At 45.9% G+C, this 25,484-nt stretch overlaps 1 protein-coding gene across 3 annotated transcripts in view; it reads left to right on the top strand.

Annotated features, from left to right (window-relative positions):
* The window catches only part of SMAD3 (SMAD family member 3), a gene marked incomplete at both ends in the record, with an annotated part of 74,384 nt that overhangs the window by 43,257 nt on the left and 5,643 nt on the right, over nucleotides 1-25,484 (top strand). Inside the window, 6 exons of one of the 3 annotated variants that reach the window (XM_084268058.1) lie at nucleotides 10,842-11,035; nucleotides 11,891-12,025; nucleotides 12,712-12,786; nucleotides 15,467-15,517; nucleotides 22,608-22,820; nucleotides 24,072-24,209. In XM_084268058.1, the coding sequence (XP_084124184.1) occupies nucleotides 10,842-11,035; nucleotides 11,891-12,025; nucleotides 12,712-12,786; nucleotides 15,467-15,517; nucleotides 22,608-22,820; nucleotides 24,072-24,209 (806 nt within the window). The remainder of the gene's footprint in view (nucleotides 1-10,841; nucleotides 11,036-11,890; nucleotides 12,026-12,711; nucleotides 12,787-15,466; nucleotides 15,518-22,607; nucleotides 22,821-24,071; nucleotides 24,210-25,484) is intronic. The other 2 variants (XM_084268059.1, XM_084268060.1) reach the window with 2 other exon arrangements.

The following is a 25,484-nucleotide window of genomic DNA, read 5'->3' as shown; positions in this document are numbered from 1 at the left end:
AACGATGTCGTCTGCAGATTCAAAGGCTCAGGAATGGTGTAAGGAAAACGGAGAGGAGTTGGGCTTGCTGGTGCTTAATGTCTCCTTGAGAGAGGGAGATGGATCCTGTTACATACAACGCAGACAGTTGGTGCAGACTCTTAGTAAATAGACTTAGGTCTGTGAGGGGGATGAGGAGGAGGTATGATTGGTCATTGCCCCAGTGTATTTTAGAGCAATCAAATTTGTTTCATGGAGTTGTTTTTTTTTGCGGATGGAGTGGGTGTCGGGACCAAAGGCTTAGTCACGAGGGGAGGGGAAAGAAAACTGTCCTGACTTGTGAAATCAAATATTTGTGACTTATCCCATTGTTTCTCTAGCTTAGGCTTGTACTCGCAGTGCTGTAGGGGTGAGCAGTGCTGGGTCTGTGTGTGGCTTGTGGGCCTTTTTCTAGTGCTCAGGGAGGTGTTCAGAGAGGTTCACCTGCTGTTCCACTCCCGTGCTCCTGCTCCTGTTCTCACTCACGCTGCAGACAGCCCAGTTAGTATTTAGGGAAGGTGTAGGTAGAGAGACATCTCCCAATCAACAAAACCTGGACAGTGCTTAAAACTGTGCAGATGATTCACTGGAGGGCCCTCTGTTCTCTGAGTCACCGCTGACCCAGGAACGTAGCAAGTGCATTATGGTGCTGAAGAGGAGATGTAAAAAGAAGGTCATAATTGACTGTTAACCTCTGTATGCCTCATCATGTTGTTTTAGAGAAGCTGGGTGGTGTTCCTGGGTCTCCTGTCTGCATTTCATCTCTAGTGGTGGTTATGGTTGGCTTCTCAAGCTTTGATTTAGAGTGAGTGGTAGTGGGCTTGACCACAGGAGTGCTGTAGAGTTGCTGTGAGCTGTTACGCAGCGTTTTAGTGTTACTCTAGTCTTGGCTGTACCACAGAGATGGACAGATCTATTTGTACACTTGTTGTTTGAAGAACTGAAAATTGTTTTGTCTTCTGTGGATTTCCCTTCTGGTTCACAGCAGAGGGATGCTGGTGTACTGCTGCAGGCCAGGAAGGATCTCTCCTGTGGCTTTAGAGAGCTTCCTGTCCCTATCTAGCCTTACTGCTCAGGCCAGTGCTCATGAAGGTTGCCAGACAGCAAGGTGATACGAGGCCTGGGAAGGAGAGGCCTGTGTGGTTACAGGGTGGGAGCAAGGAGGAGAGTTGTGCTCCCAAACAGCTTTCTTGGTCCCTTTTGAGAGAGCCAAAACCACCGACGACCCAGCCAGGCTCCTGTGTGGCTGGCATTAAAGGCACTGACCGAGAGGGGCCAAGAAGAAAACGAAGAAGAAAAACATCCCTTGTTTCTGGAATTCTGCTGATCATTTTCCGTAATTTGGCTGATAATGGCTGGCAGTGTCCCTGTCCCCCTGGACCTGCTGCCAAAGAGACCAGGCACTCGTCCCCCCTGCGTCACCCCACCCTGCTGACGTTTGATGGAGGGCGATGTGAAGCTGGCATGGAAATCAAAAGCAGCTTTAGAATGTGCTCTGGCTTTTTCAAGTACAAACTAATATTTACCTGTGAGTCTGCTTCCCTCCTTGTTCCCCTCTCCTTGGTAAGCTCTGGATCCGCTTCAAGCTTAATGTTTAAGCCTTCCTGCAGTCAGGTTCCCAGGATGTGAATATTAAATATCCTTCTCCATTTAGAGAGGGGGAAGGGGGAGATGACAACAGGAAAGCTCCTTGAAATGTCCCTCTGTTACTTAAATGTGAGTTTTGATGCAGTTGACATTTTCATCTGTTCTTTATGGACACCTCATGGAAAACTTTTGAAAAACATCTCATTTGGGAACAGCTCTGGCTCCTGTGGTGGTTGGAGGGTGACTTGTTTTCATGTCCTTTTTTTTTTTTTCTGGACTGTTCTTTAATTCTTACCTCGAGTTTTTATTCCTCCTGACATTTACATGAAAATAAGGTGTTTATTTATGTTGATTTGGGCTATTTGCTTTTTTTTTTTCTCCCCCCCCCCTGCTCCTTTTTATGTCATACCAGCTGGATTTCCACACGAGCAAGCGTAAATGATAAAAGCTTTACAGGAAAGGTACTGTGCACGCACAGGCTGGAGATCCTGTTTGGATGATAAGAGTGACTTAGCGTGATAGCGATACGTGCTCTGCGGCGCTGTTATTCATGCCGCCGTGCTGCTCTCCCACACATCCTGCATTAGTCAGAGTTAAGCATTGAAATTAGACATTCTCGCTCCCAGCCACATCACCAGCAACAGAGCTGGGGCAGTTTAGGGCAGGGGAGAGTAGAAGGATGGAGGGGAAGATACCTGTGCTGGTGTTAGTGCTGGTTGTAATTCCGTTGGATAGTGAGCACTGCAGATCTTGATGGGAGAATGGTGCGTCCTGATGGAGAGGGAGCAGCAACGTGTAGAAGTCTGGGCTTTCTTGAGTTCCTCATGCCTTACAGCATGGGGGAAATACTCTTGTTCCCCTCCTTTTCTCCAAGCTTTTCAGTGTGGTTTGTTTTTTAGGGGTTTTTTTTTGAACAAAATCTGTAGTTTAGGAGAGCAGAATTGGGTTTCCCTGGAGAAGATGGTTACCTTGGCCAGAGGGGATGACTGAGGGAGTGACTTTCTCTTGCTGCATGGTACTGTGGTAGCCTGAAGAGAAAACCTTTCAAGTGATCAGTAGCTTTATTAGAAGAAAGGAAGCTTTTTCAGGTAGGCTGCATATGTGGCTTCCTTTTCTGCTGTTAGGAGTTTTTGGAGAGGGGGAAAAAAAGCCAGCTGAAGCATTTTCCACCTCTCTGGTACAAATAACCATCTTCACTTATTGTATAGAAGCAGCCCCCCAAAATAAAACTTAACAAACCAAAGGCCATAACACCACCTCCTCTCTACTCTCCCCCTCCTCAGACGTGTTGTAAAACCCGATTATGAGACAGAGAAGTTTACAAAGTTGATCCTCCAAATACACACAAAGTCTCACCCAGTCTCTGATTTCACTAGTAATTACAGACATAAGAGCCTGTAAAATATTAACTTCTGTGGCTTTTAATGAGGCGTTTCATCTTAACTCTGCAGCGCTCCCCTAAGACATCACACTCTCTTAGGTTTACTTTCTAAGCTGGATTTCTCCCGCCTTGCTGGTGACTCATAATTAAGGAAGTCAGAGTTGTAAAATTAACAGGGCCTTCTTCCACTACCCTTTTCACCTCTCACAGGGCACGCACCTTTGGTTAACTCCTTGTGGAAACTTGAAGGCTTGTTTTGGTAGCAGGGGGTAGTTCTTCGTCATTGGGACGTGGGGAGGGAAAAGTCTGTGAGAATCTGCTCTGTGATGAAACACTCAGTCTGCACATGGGAAATGATTCATGCAGAACTGATTCATTAACAGCTCGCAGGATGCCAGAGCGGGTTGGAGGCTGGGAAAAAGAAGGTTGGAAAAGAGAGGTGGTTAATTGTTTGGGACAACAGGGCAGACTGAAGGCTGAGTTTTTCTAAGCAAGCTGCATTTCGTTTAAGGTTGATCAGCCTTAATGAAGACCAGGTCCTCATCACCGAGCTGTCTGTCTGAGCATGAGCTGAGTGGATCCCGAAGGACGTCCTTGCAGAGCACTCAGGCTGGGGGAGGATGGTGGATGGAAGTGTGAGCTTTTGTGGGACTGGGTCCCCTTGATTGTGGGGATGCTGTTAATTAGTACAGGTTGTGCAAATAATTATATATCTGAGTTGCTGGTAAACCAGCTTGAAAAGCAGTGTATTGTAGAGCCAGTGGAATTAAGGGAGGTGTAAAAAGTCCTTGTAATTCAAGGAAGGGATCGATCCAAGCCTTAAGTACCTGAGTTGGTTTTGGAAATGGGAGAAACCTCTGGAAAATTTCACCCTGGATCTGGTTATCCATGCGGGGGAGGTACAAACACAGATGTCAAATCTTGAAATAGCTGCTTTTCAAATTACAGGAAAAGCAGCAGCGTTTTCACTATATAATAAAGAAAATAACAGCAATGAACTTGGAGTAGCCTCAAACTATTCCAAACAAGATAATTGGAGGCTGTAGCACAGTGTATTTTTAGTTATATCTGCTATAAAGTAAACATGCTCTTTGCCCAGGACCACCAAAAATGTTTCCATAAGAAATGTTGGCTTTGTCCCAACTTGATAGAACGCACAAACATTTGTCTGAGAAGTCAGTTCCGACTCCTGGTATTTATATGAAGTTTCTGTCGAAGGCACTGGCAATTGTCTGTATCACGAAGGAAAGTCCAAGGTCTTAAAACTGTCATTTTTCAGCACTCACTATGACAATCAGTTTTGCTTTTGTTAGCAGACATACACACACACATATATATATATATTTGGGGCAGCAGCTCTTGGTGTGAGACTTCTGCCTAAACACCACGCAGTACATTAGTTTCCTCTTTCAGCAGTTGAAAAGCTTATTATTACTTTCTTTGTTCTTTAGCTCTGCCTTTATTTGTGCTACTTTGATACTAATTTGCAAAGCTTTCCTGACTTCAGTGAAAATAAGAAGGTATTTTTTTCCCTACAGTATCAAGAAGGTGCATGTGGAAGGTAGATATTAAACGTAAATCAGTGTAAGTACCATAGGAGCCAATGCAGTGAGTTTTATGACAGCTTTGATTGATTGATTGGTAGCAGGACCATGTGCTCCAGTTTCTCTGTCTTGAAATACTTTGGGTTCGAGTACACTCTGTGTTACAGAAGATTATCTGAATCTCTTTGGCATTTCCATCCATCCATTTTCTCCTTACGAAACTCCTCGGAAGATACAAACCCAGCCCGATCAGTATGCCTGGAATCTCCTCGGAGAGAGGAAGCTGCTGGTTCGGTTGGATGAGAGTGTGTTGGGTTTTGGATTTCACTATTGGAGTTAAACACAGGATTCTGGGAAGAAATTACAAGCTGGTATGATAAATGACTTTTCAGAAAGGCATGCTGCTTTTGAGAGGCTGAGTTTGTCTCTGTTTCCTCTACCCCCAGTCCACTTAAGGCTAAAGCACAAATAAATTTAGTCTGACACAGATTTGGGCAAATAAACTCTGCTGAAAGAAATAAAAGGGCCAGAACTGCTTAGAAAAACTGGATTTAAAGTGTGGAGGAGTTGCAAAAGTCATACAAAAACTCACATTTGCTCCACACAAGGAGACTGGGAAAGGGCTCGGGTGTGATACCTTCAGAAACACTTCTGGCCTCAGGTTCCACTTACATCCCTTGTTCTCTACTGATTTCTGTTATTGGGAATTTAGTAGTAGCTAATTGCCACATTCTTACCCAAATAAAGCTCGCCCTCCTTGCCTCTTGCAGCACTAACCAGGGTAGTTAGGTGGGCTTTTCCCCCTTGCTTTGCTGCCAGCTATGGGCTTCCCTGGGTTAGGGGGGGTACCACTGGAGATGTTTCAACTGAGAAACTTCAGCATTGTGCCTTGCTGGGGAGTTCACTGCTTTCCTTTGGAATGCCTCTAGTAGCAGAGTAGACCTGTGCTTAGAACTGCCCTTCACCTTCCAGGTCCACGTGCAACTGGGCATGTGTGGGTGGCGGAAATACTGGGATGCGTATTAGGAAGTTTGGAGCTGGGTTTATGATTAAGCCTTAATTAAGTGTTAGGATCTATTATGTCCTTTCTGCGGTAGGAGGGTGAAGGGCATGCATGGTTGAGCCTCTAAAGTGCCCATCTTCTGTGCTGCTGGCTGTCAGGAAGAGGAGGAGGAGAAGGAGATGTAGGGGCATGTAATTACAAAATGGCTAAAAATAGAGGAAAAGGAGCTGGGTTTGCTAGCTGGTGGCCAGTGTCCTGTAGCTGTGGCAGAAGCAGAAGTGGTGTAAACAATGGAGATTAGTAGAAAGGACAGAAGCAAAAATAGTTAGATTGTGATACTACATGACAAAACACAATCTGCCTGTAGTTTTATAGAAATCAAAATGAAACTAAGCTGTTTGCATGCCAGCAGGGAGAAGGAGTGGACACAGCTCGGAGAAGGGAGCTGTGGAGTGCAGGACAAGGAGAAGGCGGCTTTAGAGAAGCAACAGTGGACAGACAGTTTATGGTAAACCAATAAAACGTACTTATGTCTGAATCTGAAATTAGACTCTGAAAAATATGGTCTCAAGGCACCTGCTAAAGAGCTTAGCATTACTGGAATCTTAATAAATGACTCATGCTGTCATAATCTGATCCTGACATCAACTCTCTGTGCCGTAGTTCTTCAGCTTTTGAGTGGGGGAAGGGGAAGTCTGCAAAGTCTGTAAAGACTGAGAGATGTAAATAGGCAGTAAGAAGCCCACACAAGATATATTGATAATTTCTGTATTGTCAGCTACTTTTCAAACCCTGAACAAATGAGACTCGAGCAGAGGAATTACGCAGCACCCGAAGAGACGGGAATTGCTCTTTACCTTTAAAATCCTGGCTTGATACTGCAGGCTGTAGATCGTAGTGGTCTCTCTCCAAGACTTGATGGCCAGCGGATGCGTGGAGCTGTGCCACACACTGGCTGCGATCCCGTGCTTACCCGTGAGTACACACGCAGCGGTCTGCCCAGAGAGCAGGAGAGAACCTTTGCAGGGGCTCCCAAGCTTTGCCCCTTGCATCTTCTCCGCCGCAGCACTTCCGCTCCTGATAGCAACTCCTTGCCAAGGTCGGAAGCCTCTGCAGGCAGTTATCATCTACAGATGTAGGAGAGATGTTTTACTTCTAAATCCAAAGGAGGACTTCAGTGGGAGGAATAAGCAGTGGGATGAGAGAGTTACCGGCACAGATTAGCAGTGATCTTTGATAGCGTGGAGGAGGTGATGAGCTCCGTATTCCTCGTGCTGCCTCTGACACTGAGTTTTCTTTTGCTTTGGGAGAACCATTCCACTGCTTTGGGGGGTTCTAAAAACTTACCCTTGCTATAGAGATCTTTTGCAAATTAGATGTCTGTTAATCCTCGTAATCTTCTATAAATTCAAGTGCTAAGTAGAAGTATTAATTACTAGTTTCCCCTGTGGCGGTGTGACAGCGTGCATTGCAAACCTGGGTTACTTCTATTTCTAGAACTTGAATGACAGCACTATTAAAGCTGCACCAGAAATTGGAAAATTTAGTGATGCTGAGCAAATTGAGGGGAAAGAGGTGGCAAAGGGTCAGCTTTTTGAATTACAAATGTGCTGCATGGGTCATTTTTTTTGTTCAGTGTTGTTCATTTGGCCAGTGTTCAGGGAAAGTTTAGAATTTATCCAACTTCTCAGTGAAGCCCTGTGGATATTGCTGCGCTCTGCATACAAAAGCCAGATTCTGCTACAAGAATATACACTTACTTTCCTGGTGTAGACCAGATGTAGGGCAAGTAAGGAACTACTTAGCGTGTTTTGTGCCTAAGAGAAAATCACAGCCTGTGGCCATAGTTCTTGGTGAGTTTTAGAGCATATTGACAACTTATTTGTTTCAAAACCAGCTTCTGCTCATGGTTTTTAATATGAACCCCTTGGAAATACATAACTTCAGCTTTTTCTTCCCAATTGTTTTTCTCTTTTCCTTAGCCCTGTTTGCACATGCTGCTGTTACTGGATACTTGAGCTTTCAGGCATTTTGCTCTCTTGGAAGATTAATGACAGGGTTATAAAACTGATGGGCTTTGCCAGCGTGAGTGGATGTGTGTGAGTGGTATGGGGAGGAAAGGGATCTTTGATAGACTAAATCTGAGCCCTGATAAAACCTCCTGTAATACCTTATTGCTTGTATCATTTTGCTCAGTACTGTATTCCACTGATTTCAACTTTACTTTTAAAGAAGCAGAACAGATGCAAGGAAGAATTTCATGACCCATCTGGGGGAAAGATAGCCATAAAATGCTCAAAGAGGAAAAGAAGAGCTAACAAGAGCATCTATTAAAATGTTGGTGTTTGTTTTTTTTCTTTCCTGATTCAGTATCTTACACATGAAATCAGGGTTGAAAACAAAAACAGACACACACACTCCTCACCAACAAAACCAACAAAAAACACAACCTCAAACCAACAAAAACCAATCAGGCCTGGAAATCAAATTCCTGTTGTGCAATGCAGTGTTCTGTTTACTCCTCACTCTTTTTCAGACAGTTACAGGGGACTGGCTTTTTTTTTTTTTTTAAAAAAAAGCTTCAGTGTTTCTGTCATTCTTCCTTCCTCCCTTCTCTGCTTTTGCTATTAAGAGTCACTGTTGCCCTTTGTTCTTTGAGCAGCAGTAGTCTGGGCAGTTTGGACCAGCAGTTTCACGTGTTGACGTTTCCTAGTACATGGCTTGTAACAACACCTAAGGATGGATCAGTCCCAAAGGCATTCAGCCTAAGGGGCTTTTTGTTTCTTACAGCCACTGCAATGTCATCCTGACCATACCTTACACTGTTGTGCAAGCAATTAAATTACCTGACTGCATTCCTGGAGCCTTGCTCTCTTGTTTGGTATCGTTTTATCTCAGGTTATAACTGGACAGGCTGCAGAATAACCTCTCCACTAGATACCTCCTGATCAGCTTGGAATGCACCATACTGTAACCCTCAAGCCTTTGGCTAACTTCTCCTTGGGCATCTTTTCCCAAGCACTGAGTCTTCTGAGCTGTATCCTGCATGCAGAATATGGGTACACAGTTGTCATCTTTACTGCTGACACTCATGACACAGGTTGGGAGTCATTATTCTGCTCTTACTGCCCCCCTCCCTGGCAGGTTTGTTGGCCATCATCATTCAGGTGATGGTCTCTGCTGTTCTTAACAGGCTGATCCTACACATCACTGAGCTGCTGTCTTCCCCCTCTCTGCTGCTTCTTCTTGTCATATCAGAACTTTGTTTTTCTGAATCACTGTAGAATTCAGTTCTTTGTTATAAACCATTGCTAACTGGTATCAGCTCAGCAATCTCACCTGTTTTTTGTCTTGCTGGGTCTCATAGCCTGTGTGCTTTTGCACTCATGGGTGGTGATAACTGCAGCTCATTGTATATCCCTTAGTAAAACAGGCTCATGGATCACCACAATTTCGTGTTCTTGAGGATATGTGCCAGTTATGAACACCAGAACACACTCTGACAGTGACAGTCTGCATCACCCCAACACTGAAAATACAGCCTTTGCTGTTTAATCCCATCGTGCAGCGTAGGGACACTTTGAAGACATAGTGTCCCACCAAATTAAATGGTGCTTTTTTTGGAGACAACCAGCCAGTACTGAATTTTTTGTATTTTTAGCAGGAAACCTGCTGGGTAGTATTGACTGGCAATTGACTGTGGTTAATTGGAGTTCTGTACCAACCCAGAAAGCTGCCTGTAGCAGAGCACAGTGTTTGTTCATCTCATCTCATCTCATGTCCCATCTCAGCTGTGCCAGTTGTTTGTTGTTTTGGACAAAATAGGCCATGAGGGTTGAAGCAGGACAGCAGAAAGCAAGCAAGCTGCCCTGCCACTTAGCTACGTTCTTCCCAAGAACCCACAGACAGTGTTGTTTTGTCCAAAATCCCGTTACAATGAGCCTGAGGAGAGATTTCACAATCCTAAAAATGTCATTAGACCCTCCAGGGCTTTGGGGAAATACAGTTTACCTTATCTTCTTACTGGGGGAAGAGTAGAGAGGGGGAGGTTATTACATTAGAAAATACCAGATGGCTCTGTCATTTTGAAAAGTCTTTTTAGATAAGGTTGTAGAGAAGTTCATTTCTTCTGCCTTATGGACGTTTCTTCTGCCCTGAGCACTTTTTTTGTGCCACAAGCAGTGGTGGGTGGCAAGCACACCCCGTGTTCTGCGGCGTCCAGGCTCTGCTCACAAAAATGAGTAGCTGGGATACTCAAGGTTGAGAGCTACATTAGGCTTTTAGGCTGTTTTTTGGTTTAGATAACCACTGAAGCTGTTCAGGGTCTGGGCATTGCCATTGACTTGGTATCTCTCTCCACTGTCTCCTGTGAGAACTTTGTCATTGGAAGGGCTCCATTAACCCGGGGAGTGAGGGCCACAGCACCCAGGGAGTCATCTAGGGGTATTGGCTCATCTTTTGTGAAGACTTCATACCTTTTCTCAAGAACCCTGGCGTGAGGGGAAGAAGTGTAATTTACCTTCCAGCCAAACAGGATGTTCATTGTAGTGTGTATTTTAAGAAGTAAGACCTTTACATGAGCAGTAGAAATAGTTGAGAGCTGTGCCAATAGCCCATTCATTCGGACGTATCCAGATGCTTAAGTACCACCATGAAATCAACATGTTCTTACTCGCTGTAGCTCTTGTCTCTGAACTTCATCTCTGAAAATTAATAAACCCAGAGCAGGGCTGTTGCACAAAACAAACAATTTATAATTTCCAGAGATGTACTGTTGACCTGAGGACTGGGACCAGCCTGCCTCCTGGCAGGTTTCGGCACCTAGCACCTTTGGGGATGGTGTCAGAGTACCCAGTTGCCTGCCAGCCTGTGCTCTGAGGCTCCTGATGAAGTGCGCAGCCTTTATAGAATCATAGGATGGCATGGGTTGGAAGGGACCACAAGCATCATACAGTTCCAACCCCCCTGCCACAGGCAGGGCCACCAATCTCCAGGCCTGGAGCTACACAAGGTTGCCCAGGGCTCCATCCAACCTGGCCTTGAACACCCCTAGGGATGGGGCACCCACCCCCTCTCTGGGCAGCCTGTTCCAGCTCCTCACCACTCTCTCTGGAAAGAACTTCCCCCTAGTATCTAACCTAACCCTTCCCTCCTTTAGGTTTAATCCATTCCCCCTTGTCTTGCCATTATCTACCCTTTGAACAAGCTGATTCCCCTTCACGTTGGGTTCCCCTGGGTAGTGTTTGATGGGATGTGGTCGTTGTTGCCCACCTGAATTTTGATCATCCTTTTCTTCTCCTGGCTGCAGGTCGTTAGATGGCCGGCTGCAGGTATCTCACCGGAAAGGTCTTCCCCATGTGATCTACTGCCGACTCTGGCGGTGGCCAGACCTTCATAGTCACCATGAGCTGCGGGCCATGGAGATGTGCGAGTACGCCTTTAACATGAAGAAGGATGAAGTCTGTGTGAATCCTTATCATTACCAAAGAGTGGAAACCCCAGGTACTGCTGCCCCTGCCTCTGGCACCTCAGCTTCTCCGTACCAGCACAGGGCATTTAGAAATGCATTGCACAATTGAATGAAGCAGCAGGCATAGGGTTTTTTAAAACCAAAGCATATCTATTATTGATGATAATCTCTTACTGGAGGCAGCAGAATAATTTATGAATCTGCACTCAGGGGGGAAATATCGTTTGAAATGGATAAAATCCAAGTTGAGCAGGTTGTGTGGTTGCCAGGTTCCTGATGCGGCCGTGTGCACGTAAACAACGTACGCGCATGGTGGGTACAAGCAGGAACCGTGGCGATGCTCTGTGCGTCCCTAATTGTTGGTATTAAATTAAGGATAAACTTACTGTTAAGTTGAAGTGGATCTAAGAATAGCTCCCAACACAGCTGAACTTCCTGTTCTGGAGTCTGCTCCTGCCTGGGGAAGAGACTTTCATCTGGGACTGCACATAGTTCTGCTGCGTGTCAGTACGGATCTGCAGAACCAGTCTGGATGTTTATGCTAATCCTACCTGCTGTTTCGTTTTATGTGAAATTTATTCCTTTGGAATTACATGTGGGATAACTTCCCTTAAACTGCTGCTTTTCTGTACAAGGGGCAGACAGGCTCAGTGTGTTCAGATAAGCACGTATCCCATCCCCAGCTGAGATAAGTTGCGAACAGCATCTCTAACTGCTGCTGTGCTTTCAGAAGCAAGCATCAAGTTTTGTCCCTTAATTAGCGACTTTGGTGTTGCATGTATTTAAGGGTGTTACTCCAAACTGGTTTCTCTTCATTTCCCAGGCTTTCAGTCATTTTATTCCAAGGCTGTTCATACTGCTGTTCTATTCCCTTTCCATTTGTGCAGTGTTACCTCCAGTGCTGGTGCCTCGGCACACAGAGATCCCAGCTGAGTTCCCGCCGTTAGACGATTATAGCCATTCAATTCCAGAGAACACTAACTTCCCAGCAGGTATCGAGCCACAGAGCAACTACATTCCAGGTACAGTATATCTTCCATACAGTGAGCAGAGGGAAAGGGGTTATATTGCACAGCGAGTCGTGTCTATGTGTGCCAAGCTGGGGAACTGCAGAGTCTTTCTTGCCATCGTTACGATGAAGCTAAGGAGTGGGAACCTATACAAAAATAGATGAGAGCTGTAAATGTAGACACACAACCATGCTGTTTATAGTTTTGTTTTCTTGAAACTCACCTCTTCCCTTCAGTAGGGTATTCACTTTATTGTGAAATGTAAAGCTGAATGTTCCCTTACCAAGTTTAGATTTGAATGAAATCCAGACATTTTAATTTGAGTAAAGCTCTCTCAATTTCTGATGGAGTAGAGCTCTTCTATTTATGTATCTCACTTACAAGCAATTTACACCTTATTTGCATGGACAAGCTATGCAGCTGCACACCAGGAGAGGAAAAATATGTGGACAGAAAACTCTCTACATGGCTTCAAGTTTTATGGGACAAAAAATCCGTATTTTTTTTGTTTCCCTCGTAGCAAAGATGCTACAACTGTCATCCTGGTTGTGCCAGCTCCTCCTTTCAGCAGCTTGAGGAAGAAAAGTAATAAAAAAGAATTTTAGCTCCTTGTGAATAACAAAATAAATGGGTTTGATGTCTAAAATCCAAACTCTATATGGAATTGCAATGACGGTATGATCGTTTTATGCTTCTAGAGACACCTCCTCCAGGCTACTTGAGTGAGGATGGAGAAACTAGTGACCACCAGATGAACCCCAGCATGGATGCAGGTAAGTCGTCTTCTGCCTTTTGCTACAGCTTTCTAGGTCATATCAGAGACACTTTTGAAGTTTTTCATTGTGGCCCTGAAGATCAGAGGGTGGTTTGAGGTATTTAGGAGTGCAAATATAGCCTGTCCAAATGTAAAGCAAGGGGATGTGTGTTTTAGAGCTATTGGTGAAAGGTACAGCGTGTTCCTGTTCTCCCCTCTCCTGGAGAGAGTCCAGCAGAGGCTACAGAGATGATTAAAGGCCTGGAGCATCTCCCCTATGAGGAAAGGCTGAGTGAGCTGGGGCTGTTCAGCCTGGAGGAAAGAAGCCTGAGAGGGGATCTGATCAATGGTTATCAATATCTGAAGGGTGGGACACAGGGGAACATGGGCAGCCTCTTCTCAGCGTCTGTGGGGACAGGACAAGGGGCGATGGGCTCAAGTTGGAGCACAGGGAGTTCCCCCCCAATCTGGGGAAGAACTTCTTGCCAGTGAGAGTGAGGGAGCCCTGGGACAGGCTGCCCAGGGGGTGTGGAGTCTCCTTCTCTGGAGAGATTCTAGCCCTGTCTGGACGCCGACCTGTGTGCCCTGTCCCAGGGACCCTGCTTTGGCAGGGGGTTGGACAGGAGGAGCTCTGGAGGTCCCTTCCAGCCCCTATGATGCTGTGGTTCTGTGAAAGTTGTGCACGTAACCAGCGCTTTTCTGCACAGTCATGTTTCTGATCGCTGGGTTATTTACTGTCTGTACTGAAATGTCCATTTGAAATCCATTAGTGGATTAGTTTTTAACTGGGTTTAGCTTTTAGTGGCTATATTCCAAAGAAAGTTGAAAGTTTGGGTTGTCTTATTGCCAGGGAAATAAGTAACGAGGTTTAGAGTGAGCAGCCTTAGTGCTCTTGCTAACCTGTGGCAACGCTTGAAAAGTAACCATGCAGGTCAGACCACAGAATCACAGGGGTTGGAAGGGACCTCCAGAGATCATTGAGTCCAACCCCCCTGCCAAAGCAGGGTCCCTAGGACGGGTCACACAGGTCGGTGTCCATATGGGTCTGGAATATCTCCAGAGAAGGAGACTCCACGATCTTCCTGGGAGTACCTGTTGAAGGTATTCTGATGATCTGAGTGGTGCCACTACTTCTGAGCAGGGACTTCGAAGTCCTGAAGCTTGTGCTTGAAAAGCAAAGGCACGTCCTCGGTTAGAAGGGCTGATGCTTTATGAGAGGGATATACGAATCCATGACTCTTAGAGAAAGACAAGACACATGGAAACCTAATCAGTGCAAATCCTGCACACAGCTACCTTGATGCCTCTGAGTGCCTTCAGCCCTAGAGTGTATGTGGGACTCTAAAAGAGGGTTGGCTGGTTTGCAGCCGTTGTCTGTGGTTCTAGAGATGGTGGAAGGCAGTGTGGGCTGGTTTGTCTACATCAAACACAAGTGTATTGGCACAAACCATTTGAGCACAATTATTGGTATTGGGGTTGATGTGTGGATTGTATGTAGGGCTTTTGGAAAGGGGGTTGGAATAAGGTTGGCTTGGAAGATGCTATAAATACCCAATTTAACTTAAATGTTAGATCCCTTCTTTCAGATGTCACGGACTTTCCCCCTTCATAGAAAAAAAAACCCCACATTTTAATTTAAAGAGACCAGCCAAACTTGGTATGAGTGGAAAAGAAAAACTGGGCTGTGGCACCTATCTGCATCCCTGTGGTTTCCAGGGGATGTGGAAATTGCCCTGGGCATCCAAGTGCAGACATTTTAAATGCATATGCAAAATTTGTGGACCAAATTGAATTGATGGGGGATAAAATACTGACAGTAGTCTGCTCAGATCTGTTTAGCTTAATCCACTGTTGGAGAGGGGTCAGAGGAGGCCACGAAGATGCTCAGAGGGCTGGAGCAGCTCCCCTACAGAGAGAGGCTGAGGGAGCTGGGCTGGTTCAGCCTGGAGAAGAGAAGGCTGAGGGGGGACCTCATTGCAGCCTTCCAGTCCCTGAAGGGAGCAGAGGAACATGAGGGGAATCAGCTTGTTAAAAGGGTAGATAATGGCAGGACAAGGGGGATGGAGTGAAGCTGAAGGAGGGAAGGTTTAAATTAGATATTAGGGGGAAGTTCTTTCCAGAGAGAGCGGTGAGGGGCTGGAACAGGCTGCCCAGAGAGGGGGTGGGTGCCCCAACCCCAGGGGTGTTCAAGGCCAGGTTGGATGGGGCCCTGTGATTCTATGATTCTATGATCCAATCCTCCATAATCCACAGACCAGGAAGCTTTGTTGATGTCAAGTGGTGTGTTTTCAACTGTTATGTTTTGTGCCTAGCAATGTAAAATCAAGCTTTTAAGGGGCCAGTTAATTGAGTCTGACTGTGGCTGTCATGATGGTATCTGAAGTTTTGATAACTGCAAGTGACAATAAAACACACAAGTGTGTGCTTGGCTTTGAAAGTTAATGGGTTGAGTGTGAGCAAGTGCGTTACCAAGGTGCTTAGCAGTATTGCAGATGTAGCAAGTTGATACCATAAGTAATAGTGTTTGGAAGCTCATGTAAAGAATAATCAACATCAGAGAAGCTGCTGGTGTCACAAAGAGAGACTTGAGTGAGAAGCAGGTTATTCCTCCAACAAGCCTGGGCAGCCCTGAAGATTTTGGGCAAGTGTTTTTCCTTGTGTGGAAGCCGTTCTCATAACTTTCATGTCTTGATTTTCAGGTTCTCCAAACTTATCACCGAACCCTATGTCTCCAGCGCACAATAATCTGGGTAAGCATGTGATCCTCAGAACTGTGTGTAATTAGCAGTCAAGATTGTGAGGTTTTAATGATGAGGTTATTTCTCGAGGTGGTTGGTGTTCCACTTAATTGTTCATCACTGTTGATGTTCCTTTCCACTAATCCTCTCTACTGTGATAACAGTAGTCCACAGTAACTTCATAAGAAGAAATCTGACTTTACATCATAGAGCTAAATAAAAAAAAACAGAGAAATGCTGGCAGAGGACTGCCAGAAAGAATGTGTGACAGACTGCAGCAAATACACCCTTTTTTGATGACATGGGTTTGCAAGGAGTGTGCCCCTCTGTTTCACTAGGGCTTTTCTCTTCTTACATTTTTAAAGGACACTGTTGGAGGTTAAAGTTAATCTCCTGGAAAGTTACTTTGTAGATATGTAGTGCTTACTGGTCTCTTTTGTGATACACTGGAGCATCTTGTAATTATTTTGTGTTTATTAATTTGGTGTTATCCACACATTGAGGACAGTGGGCTGAGGTTCATTAGCTTTGACAATCATCTGCTTGGTTGAAGGGTGTCAAACACATTACACTCTTGTGTAAACCCAGCCCAGGAGCAAACCCACGTCCCCAGCAGAGCAAGTGTGCAGTTACCCAGCACAGATAGACACCGCCTTGAGGGTTTGGGTGGCACTGGCTGGGGACTCCTGACAGAACTACAGAACTGATACTGGGAGCAATGGTGTGAGCAGGGCAAAGTGGAGGAGGCGTCTTGGTTGGTGTGCAGTTGGAGGGTGCAAATAAATGGAGAGGGGGTGAGAATAGTGTATGGAGAGTTACAGATCCCACAGGCATCAGAGGGGTTTGTAGAGCCCTGGAGAAATGTTGGGGATGAGATGTGCAAACCACAGACACACTGGGAATTTTCTGACTGGCTGATTTGTTTTCTTCAAGCAAACTCAATTTATGCTGCAGTTTGAGTTATTTTTCCCCCACCTAACTCCACCCTGGGCACCAGGAAGATAGTCCAGTCCTCAGTGCTACACTAGACCACTGACATCACCGATCCACTCCATAACCCAGGGACAGTAAATGGGAGGAAAGCTGCAGAAGGAACAGCAGTTGAACAGAACCTTCACCTTTGAGATACTATTAGAGGTTTTGCAGCTACCTCTGAACCTCTGTTACCTTCTCAAATGTCTCTGCCCTTTATTTTCATACCTACAGACATAAAAAGCCTGATCTGCATCAGTTTGAGCTCTTACCCTGCTTGAAATTGCTCTCAACAGTCTGTCATGAAAAGCACTCTGAGCTCTGGCTAGCTGCAGGATCACTTCTCTGAATGTTCATTAAGCCAGCAGACAGAGGCCGCTTGAGATTCCTCTTGAATAACCAGAGCCATAAAGTTTACATATGCTTTTAATCCTGGCACAGGGTACTTACACACTGCTCCAAAATTTGTCAGTCATTGGCTGACTTGTGGATATCTTGGGGCTGTTGAAAGGGGGGGATTTCTTTTCCCTTCTTTCTTCTGCCTTTTTATTTTTAAAAGCATGGAATATATTGCCACGGTGCTGCTAAATTTTGATTATTCTTTAGCTGTTAAAGCCCAAGAAGAGAATACATAGCTGACTTATTTCCTTCTTCCTTTTCTTTAATTCTTTGCTTCTCTGGAGCCCTCTGTGCTCCTGTGTGCTGCTGAGGAGACAATGAGAATTCCTAGCAATTCTTTCTTTTTTCCAACCTAAAAATAAAAAGCCAATTGCATGTAACAAAACCAACCTGGCAAGTTGTCTGTGGCATCTGCCTTACATAAGGAAGAGAAGGGTTTCTAGGAAAGAGGCCCCAATGCAGATCCTTTCTAAAGGCGGGTTAGTAACAGATGCTGCTCAGCTGATGGGCCTGGCAGATGGCTGATGTGCTGTCTGGTGACAAAAACTAAGTAGGAGCAGGTGAAGCTGGTGCTGGTTAACCACAAGTGATCTCTTTGTAGTCCAAGGATCAGACATCAGAAAAGCCAAGTTTTAACTTACCACCATTGAAAGACACCTTTTAGGTTTTGCAGAGCAAATCTTTACTGCTCATAGGCAAGAGCTCCCACTGATGAAGGACTTCTCATCTCTTTTAAAGACTTCTATTGTAAACTTTTGCATGTGAGGGAGCTACAAAATGATAAATGAGGTGGCACATAGCTGAGTAACTCTTGACAACCGACGAAGCTGTCGTCATCTCCACCTTGCAGATGGCACATCTAACGTGTGGAGTTGCTGGAGCAGCGTAGGCAAAAGCACCAGCAGCCCTTCAGCTTGTGTAGCCCCTGAGAGCTGGGCCTTTCCCCAGCTTTGCAGCTTCTCCCTCCCATAAGACAGAAGTGGGTTGCTGGTGGCTCACAGCGCCCCTCCCTCTGCTGTGCTCAGTAATTCTGGGGGGTAAGCAAAGCACTCCTGTGCCTGGGGCCGTGCGCTGATGTGCTGAGGATTAATCGGGCTTTCTCCATATGTTTGTTAAGAAACCATCAGGAATGCAACAAACACACCAGTGCACAATGAGGAGAGCTGCCAGCAGCAGAGTGTGGTGGGGCTTTGCAGTTTTGCCATTAAAAAATCATGTCATGGTGTTAATGTCTGTTTGTTTGAACCAAATTACCTGAAGCTTTTAGGACAGTTTACTTTGTGTAAGCTGAACTTTGGACTTGAGTCCCGTGGCTGTATTCCAGGGAATTACGAAGGCAATAAACTAGCATGAAGCAAAGCAACTAGGACAACAGAAGCAAGGTTTGCTGGAGGTGTAGGGTGTGTGTTTCAGTGTAAAGCTGTACGACTGTAATATGGGGCCGAAGGAATTTAGGGAGCTTCACCTTTCCCTTCACAGGCACAGAACTGGTGCAAGGGGACTCACAGGGATTGATTTTCTTCTCCTCCTTTCCACTTATAGAATCATAGAATCATGGAATGGTCTGGGTTGAAAGGGACCCCAAGGGTCATAGAGTTCCAACCTCCAGGCCTGGATCTACACAAGGTTGCCCAGGGCCCCATCCAACCTGTTCTTGAACACCTCCAGAGACGGGGCACCCACCCCCTCTCTGGACAGCCTGTTCCAGCTCCTCACCACTCTCTCTGTAAAAAACTTCCCCCTAATATCTAATTTAAACCTCCCCTCCTTTAGCTTTAATCCATTCTCCCTTGTCCTGCCATTGTCTACACTTTTAACAAGCTGATTCCCCTCCTGTTTCTCTGCTCCCTTCAGGGACTGGAGAGCTGCAATGAGGTCCCCCCTCAGCCTTCTCTTCTCCAGGCTGAACAAGCCCAGGTCCTTCAGCCTCTCTTCTCAGGGGAGTTGCTCCAGCCCTCTGATCATCTTATGTGGGGGATTTGGTAGTGTTCTAATTCTGGTCCAAACTTTTGGTCCAAACTTCCAGTCTCAACTTCCAGTTGTTGGATTTTCAGTTGTCAAGCGTAAGCCTTAAATGGAAGTTCCGGATATCCAGTGATCTCTTCCCCATCACTGAAATCTGAACGGGAGAAAACAACCCAAATGAGAGGAGAGCTGCCAGCATTATGTGGCCACTCGCAACGAAGTCAGGGAGTTTACTCTGGCCAAGGGCCAGGCCTGAGGTTTCGTGCACATTGTTCTTTGGGAGCGAGGCAGTCCCTTGGAGAGCAGGAAATCCATTGTCAGTGTTTTCTCCGCAGAAGATTTGACGTAAAAGCTGTAAGTGAAATAAGCACAGACCCTACGGTCAGATCCATCAGTAACGTGACCCTCTGTTACTCTGGGTGTTGAAACACCATTTCCTGGAGTAGTGAAAAGACAGCCCTTCTCTGAGCACAGAGGGCTGTGTATCAAAGGCAGTAACTGGAACTAGCATAACAACCGCTCTTGTGCTTAGAGCTCACGTTGTAGAGTGTGCAAAAACAGCCAGCAGATTTTGTTTCCCCTAGTAGTAAGTGCTTTTCCTAGTAGTAAGCACGTTCGTCTTGTAGGGAAGACGCAATGTAGGTAGTGTCCCAGGACCCAGAGGATGCTTGCGAAAGCAGAGGGTGAAATTGTATGGAGATGATTCAGGCAGGATTTGCTTGGGTTTAATACATCATGGTTTAGTTGATCGTGTACCCCCTCAGGATTCTTTGGCTTTAGCTTCCCCCTAAACACTAAACCCATAAATTGAAAAATTAATATTCAGGACAGCTCTAACACAAGAGGAAACCTGCCCATCCCGTGACAGCACAAACTGCAGCCCAAGACCACAAATCACAGGAGAAAGCAGCCCCATGAAAAGCTTGCTTGCATTTTTTAGAGATGAGTTTTTCTTCAAAATAGGATTTGTTGGTTTGTGTCTTCCCTCAAGCTGCAAATAAGCCGGAAATAAAATTTCCTGATGTCCTTTGGTGGGGAATCCACAGATCCCTCGAGTCGCAACCGAGCGGAGGTGGTTTCTGAAGGAAAGGACCACAAAACCATACACACCAATGCAGGCTGCAGTGTTTTTGTAACTTAAATAGAACCAATCTGAGCCTTTGACTGAAGGATTGACCAAAGTTGATAGGATTTTTCTGGAGCTGAGCAGCCTCTCAATTAGAAAGGCACTTGCTGTGGAATAAGAACACAGCCGTGGGGAACACGATCTGTTTTCTTAAGTGGGTGGACACTCCTTAAGAGACCTCTGTCCAAATTGTGATGGAGTGATGATTGTGCCTCTGTATTCAGCATTGGTGAGGCTGCACCTTGAGTGCTGTGTCCAGTTCTGGGCTCCTCACTATAAGAAGGACGTTGAGGTCCTGGAGCAAGTCCAGAGAAGGGCAGCCAGGCTGGGGAAGGGGCTGGAGGGCAAATCCTCTGAGGAGCAGCTGAGGGAGCTGGGAGTGTTCAGCCTGGAGAAGAGGAGGCTGAGGGGAGACCTTCTCACCACCTACACTGACCTGACAGGAGGGTGCAGAGAGGTGGGCGATGGTCTCTTCGGCCAGGGGACAGGAGAAGGGACAAGGGGCAATGGGCCCAAGCTGCCCCAGGGCAGGGTCAGCTCAGATGTGAGGGAAAAGTTCTTCCCTGGCAGAGTTGTGGGGCTGTGGCACAGGCTGCCCAGGGAGGGGCTGAGTCACCTTCCCTGGATGTGTTTAACAAGATGGGTAGATGAGGTGCTCAGAGGTATGGTTTAGCACAGGACAGGAACGGTTGAGCTGGATGATCTTAAAGGTCTTTTCCAACCCTGTGGTTCTGTGAAAGGCCAGTGTCAGTCATGACGTGTACAGATCCCTGCTGCAGGCCACAGCTCCCAGTGGGTGAGACGTGGCAGGTACTGGAGAACTGGGCCTGGTGTGGGACAACCCTGCTGTGTCATACAAGAGAAAACAGCAGGGAATTGTGAGGCTCCTTGTTCCATATCATCTCCCTGTGGCAGGAGAAGGGCTTGCGTTAGGCTATAAAACTGATTCAGATGGGGTGAAACAGCAGGTATGCACAGCAGAGCTCTTAACTTCTTACAGCAACCTGTTGTGTGGAGTTGCTTCCGTTGGCTTTTGCTTTGAGTGGTGTGTCCTGTCCTGTAAGAGGAAGACAGGCTTTTTCTTCTACGTGGGGAGGAGAGCAGGACCAGGGCTTTGCTTGCAATAGAGCATGTCGCTTTTGGATGATACAGTTAAGGAGAGACTGAAGCTGGGAATGAGTTTAACCTCCAAAATTCACACGCTTGGAAGATGTGCTAAGGATTACAGAGCTCCCCAGGTGCACTTTTATTCGGTTCCTTGTTTGCTGTCAGCAAAGCTTGTCTTTTTTCTGATTGTTTGGGAACTCTTACACCACAGTACTGGAGGGGAAACCAGCTTGTCCCATGGCTGAGGCCAGGCTGCTCCTGCCTGTTTCTAAGGTTAGGGAGAGGAACAGCAGGTACCAGATGAGAAATGACTCTCAAACCTCTGTGGAGACATTCTCCTCAGTAAGGGAGGAGGCTGGGATGGGAAAAACCTGTCTTTGATTAGGGTTTTTTTTTTTTTTGGAGCTGATCTCTTAAGCCCCAGATTCACCTAAGCCTTGCAGGAGCAACAGATGGGAAAGCCTGTGGAAAAACCTGGGTTTTGCTGCTCGATGTTAACTCTTTGGCCAGATGGGAAACTGTTCTGCTCTGCTTCTAAGCACTCTTTGAATGGAGATGAAGTGATAAACTGGGGGAGGGACGGGACTGGAGGGAATTCTCCTCTTCCTTTGATTTCTTGCCTCAGATGTGGGGAATAGCACACTTACCAGTGAGCTTAGTCTGCTTTCTGCTTCCTCTGCTGGGCAGGCTCTTGCCTTCCAGCAGGACTGGGCACCATGCACTGTGGCATCTCCAAAAATATTTGACTTGAGCTGAGCCTTCCTTTGCTGAAATCTCATCGACTTCACTGGGAGCCGCTAAATCTTATGACACCACTAGAATATCCCACTTCTAATGTCTTCCCAAGACCGTATCATGAACTTCAGCCCACAGGCTGAGTCAAACTATCACCCTAATAGAAGAGATCTGCCATCATCTATTGAGGAAATGGATTTCCTTTTGATGGCTTGAGATCAAATGCACTGCAGCAGAGTGCCTAATCTTTACATCACCTCGATGCCTGTATCATGTATGATTTGGTGCCTACTGTAGACAACCACTGGTTTAATCAGTGCCAAGGAGATCATAATAGTCAGTGAGAATGAAGATTTGACTTGCTGGCTGCTTGCTGTAAGTGCACAGCATTATGGCTCTGAAGCCCTGTGTTGTTGATGGCATGTTTGTGGTCTGCTGGTTCTGAGGTTTTCTGTTTCTCCCTTCCCTCTCCCTTTCTCTTTTACAGCATCCTGGCTACCTAAAAACCATCCCACATTTCATAGTAAAGCTAAGTTGGTTTAAAAACTTTTCTCCAAGTCAGGAGATAGTTAAGAATGACTAATATCTTCAACTGTTTGGGATTGTTCCATCTGCCAGAAGCTTTGTGGCTCATGTAACTTTCTAGCTGCCGTCCATTAAACTCTGTCGGGTAATTCAAGTTCGGTGGATAAAGTGGGCCCAGGGAATGAAGAAGAATATTTCACAACAGTCCCTTTCTTCACCATTCCCTTCCCCTCCTGACGGCCTGTGACCCACTTTGCTTTTCCTTCCGTGCAGATCTGCAGCCCGTTACCTACTGCGAGCCGGCCTTCTGGTGCTCGATATCCTACTACGAGCTCAACCAGCGAGTGGGGGAGACCTTCCACGCCTCCCAGCCCTCTATGACGGTGGATGGCTTCACCGACCCCTCCAACTCCGAGCGCTTCTGCCTGGGTTTGCTGTCCAACGTCAACAGGAACGCAGCGGTGGAACTCACAAGAAGACACATCGGTAATGTCCATCTCCTTGGGGTTTCTTTCAGGGTTCAAGGTGGAGACTCTCACGTGAAGCGTGTTGTTTAACTGATCTGCCTGCAGCTTGGTCGGCTGAAGAACACTGGTGTTTGAATACCCATGGTGTTCTAGCAGGCCAGTCTTCCTTAAAGGAACACTAATTGTGTTTTTTTATAGAATTTTAATTAAAAATTGCACTGGGGAACACTAAAAATGCTGCATGAAACAGAGACAGAGTTCACCCTTCTGTGTTTGGATGGATTTAAGTTGTGTATTCTTTTTCCTGCTCTATTTTATTTTCTGACCTTTTTTTGTTTTTCCATGGAAACTTAGATCCTTGCCTTTCATCTCAATTTCCACTTGTACTGTGAGGTCACATTCAATTTTGTTTTCAGTTAAACCTGTGCTAAACAGAATATCCCAGATTCCTGCAATTTTAGGCAAAGTTGCTTAAGCTTTGCTGTGTTTTCTGCTGACTTGTCCTGATTTTACCCCCCTTTATACCCATTCTTGAACAGCAAACTTCCATACAGGAGGATCTTCCCTTACTGGCTTCTAGTGTGATTTCTAGCCCTAAACCCACCCCTACCCCAAAAACCCCACCAAGATTCAGAATTCAGTCTTAAAATTCATCAGGCTCCTTACGCTCTGTGGAAGAATGACAGCAAATAGGAATGTGAGAGCACAACAAATGAACAACAAAGATGTATCCCCAAAAATTGCTTCTTTATTAACTGAGATCTTAATTTATGTAAACTCCTGTGGGAAATGTACGTTCATCCTTGTGTACAAGGCAATCCCAAGCAATAGGTGGTGGTTCGAAAATGTGCTATGATTTAATGCCACATCACTAAGTAAATAAGCAAGTGGTTGTGTCCAGCTGTGAGGACTTTTAGAAAAGGTTGAAACCCATATGTTGAGCTGATAGAACATTCAGATGGAAAATCTCGGGCTATGAGGTGGGAAATTCATGAAGCTCAGGTGGTGACTGACTATGGGGATGGAGAATGCAGCTTGGACTTTTTAAATTGGTCCTCCTGCCTTCCTCAGCTGAACTTGCTCACAGAGCAAACTTCTTCCTGCCTCTGGCAGTACCTGGTGGGCCAAAAGAGGAGTTTTCATGTTCTATCAGTCTCTCTTCTTGAGAGCTGCCTCGTGCCGAGGTTGTCTGCGTCTCCACCAGCTCTTCCTGTGGATCTTGCAGCTGAAAGCTCTAAGCTAAACCCAAACTGTGCCCTGTGTTTCCTAGGAAGAGGAGTGAGACTCTACTACATCGGCGGGGAGGTGTTTGCCGAGTGCCTTAGTGACAGTGCCATCTTCGTCCAGTCTCCCAACTGCAACCAGCGCTACGGCTGGCACCCAGCAACGGTCTGCAAGATCCCACCAGGTAAGGAGGTGTTCCCTAGCACTGACCCCACACAGCCTTCACCTTTGGCAAAGGGATTTGCTGACCCCATGTTCCTGACAGTGATCAGAAACTTGCACCCTGTTATAAGCAACTTGAGGACTCAGCAGGGCGTTTGTTACAGCGCTGCCTTCCCACCTGGGGGAAGCAGCGGTGCTTCGGGATGGTGCTCGGTACTCAGGGATGGCAGTGACAGGACAAGGGGCAGAGGAAGCTCCATGGGAATGTCAGGAGGAACTTTGTCACTGTGAGGGTGACGGAGCCCTGGGACAGGCTGCCCAGAGAGGTTGGGGAGTCTCCTTCTCTGGAGACATTCAGACCCGCCTGGACACGTTCCTGTGGGATTTAATCTGGGTGACCCTTCTCTGGCAGGGGGGTTGGACTAGATGAGCTTTCGAGGTCCCTTCCAACTCCTGACATGCTCTGATGCTGTGATCTCAGCAGAATCTGCCACTTGATCCGTACAGTGTTTTACCAGTCCATTATTGTCCATGATTATCTGACAGTGGTGTTTATAATTTTGTTTGTACCTTTAAATAAAGAAAATACACTGTAAGATTTTTTTTTTATTTAGATTCATAAAAAATTAAAATTTTTACTTTCTTTTGAAGCAAAACTTCCCTTCCCCCCCTTGATGAACTGTTCTAATCCTAAGGAAATTGCATTTGTAGGCACCTTGTTGTTCTGGTAACAGCAAACTTCCATCTAAAGTGTGCTGAAAGATCACAAGATCACAAGCTTGCATCTTTCTGGGAAGAAAATATTTTGTCAGATACATGCAAAAGATCTAGGATGAGAGGATTCCATTCAGGGGGGAATTTAGCTATTAAGCTAAGCTTTACCAAGGCTAATTTTTTACACTTAAAAGTATATTTTAAAAAAAGAACTTTTTGTGTAGAAATATTTGAGTGCAAATTGTCTCTCTTTTGAGAAGAGACCCATACACTGCAAGCTGTGGCCCATCTTAATGGGTTTCCTTTCTCAGATGCTTAGGAAGCAGCTGCCAGTGTTGCAAACATGATTTAATTCTCCAGCCACATCACAAGAGTCCACCCCGGCTGGAGTCAACATCTGAAGACATAAACAACCCACATTTCCGCTGTAGATTCATCTCAAGTGCATTTTTTTGGACTCCAGCTCTCCCTGCCTTTGCCACAGTTCTTGGCTGCCTTCACAGACCCATCTTTAAATCTTTGCTGGGTTTGAAGCAATTTCTTCATTCCCTTGTTGATGAGATCAAGTCATACCCACTCCTCT

The sequence above is a fragment of the Gallinula chloropus genome, assembly GCF_964237585.1.
Source record: "Gallinula chloropus genome assembly, chromosome: 9".
NCBI classification, from domain to species: Eukaryota; Metazoa; Chordata; class Aves; order Gruiformes; family Rallidae; genus Gallinula; species Gallinula chloropus.
The sequence above is the reverse complement of the archived record's forward strand: the minus strand, read 5'-3'. Positions and strand labels throughout refer to the sequence as shown.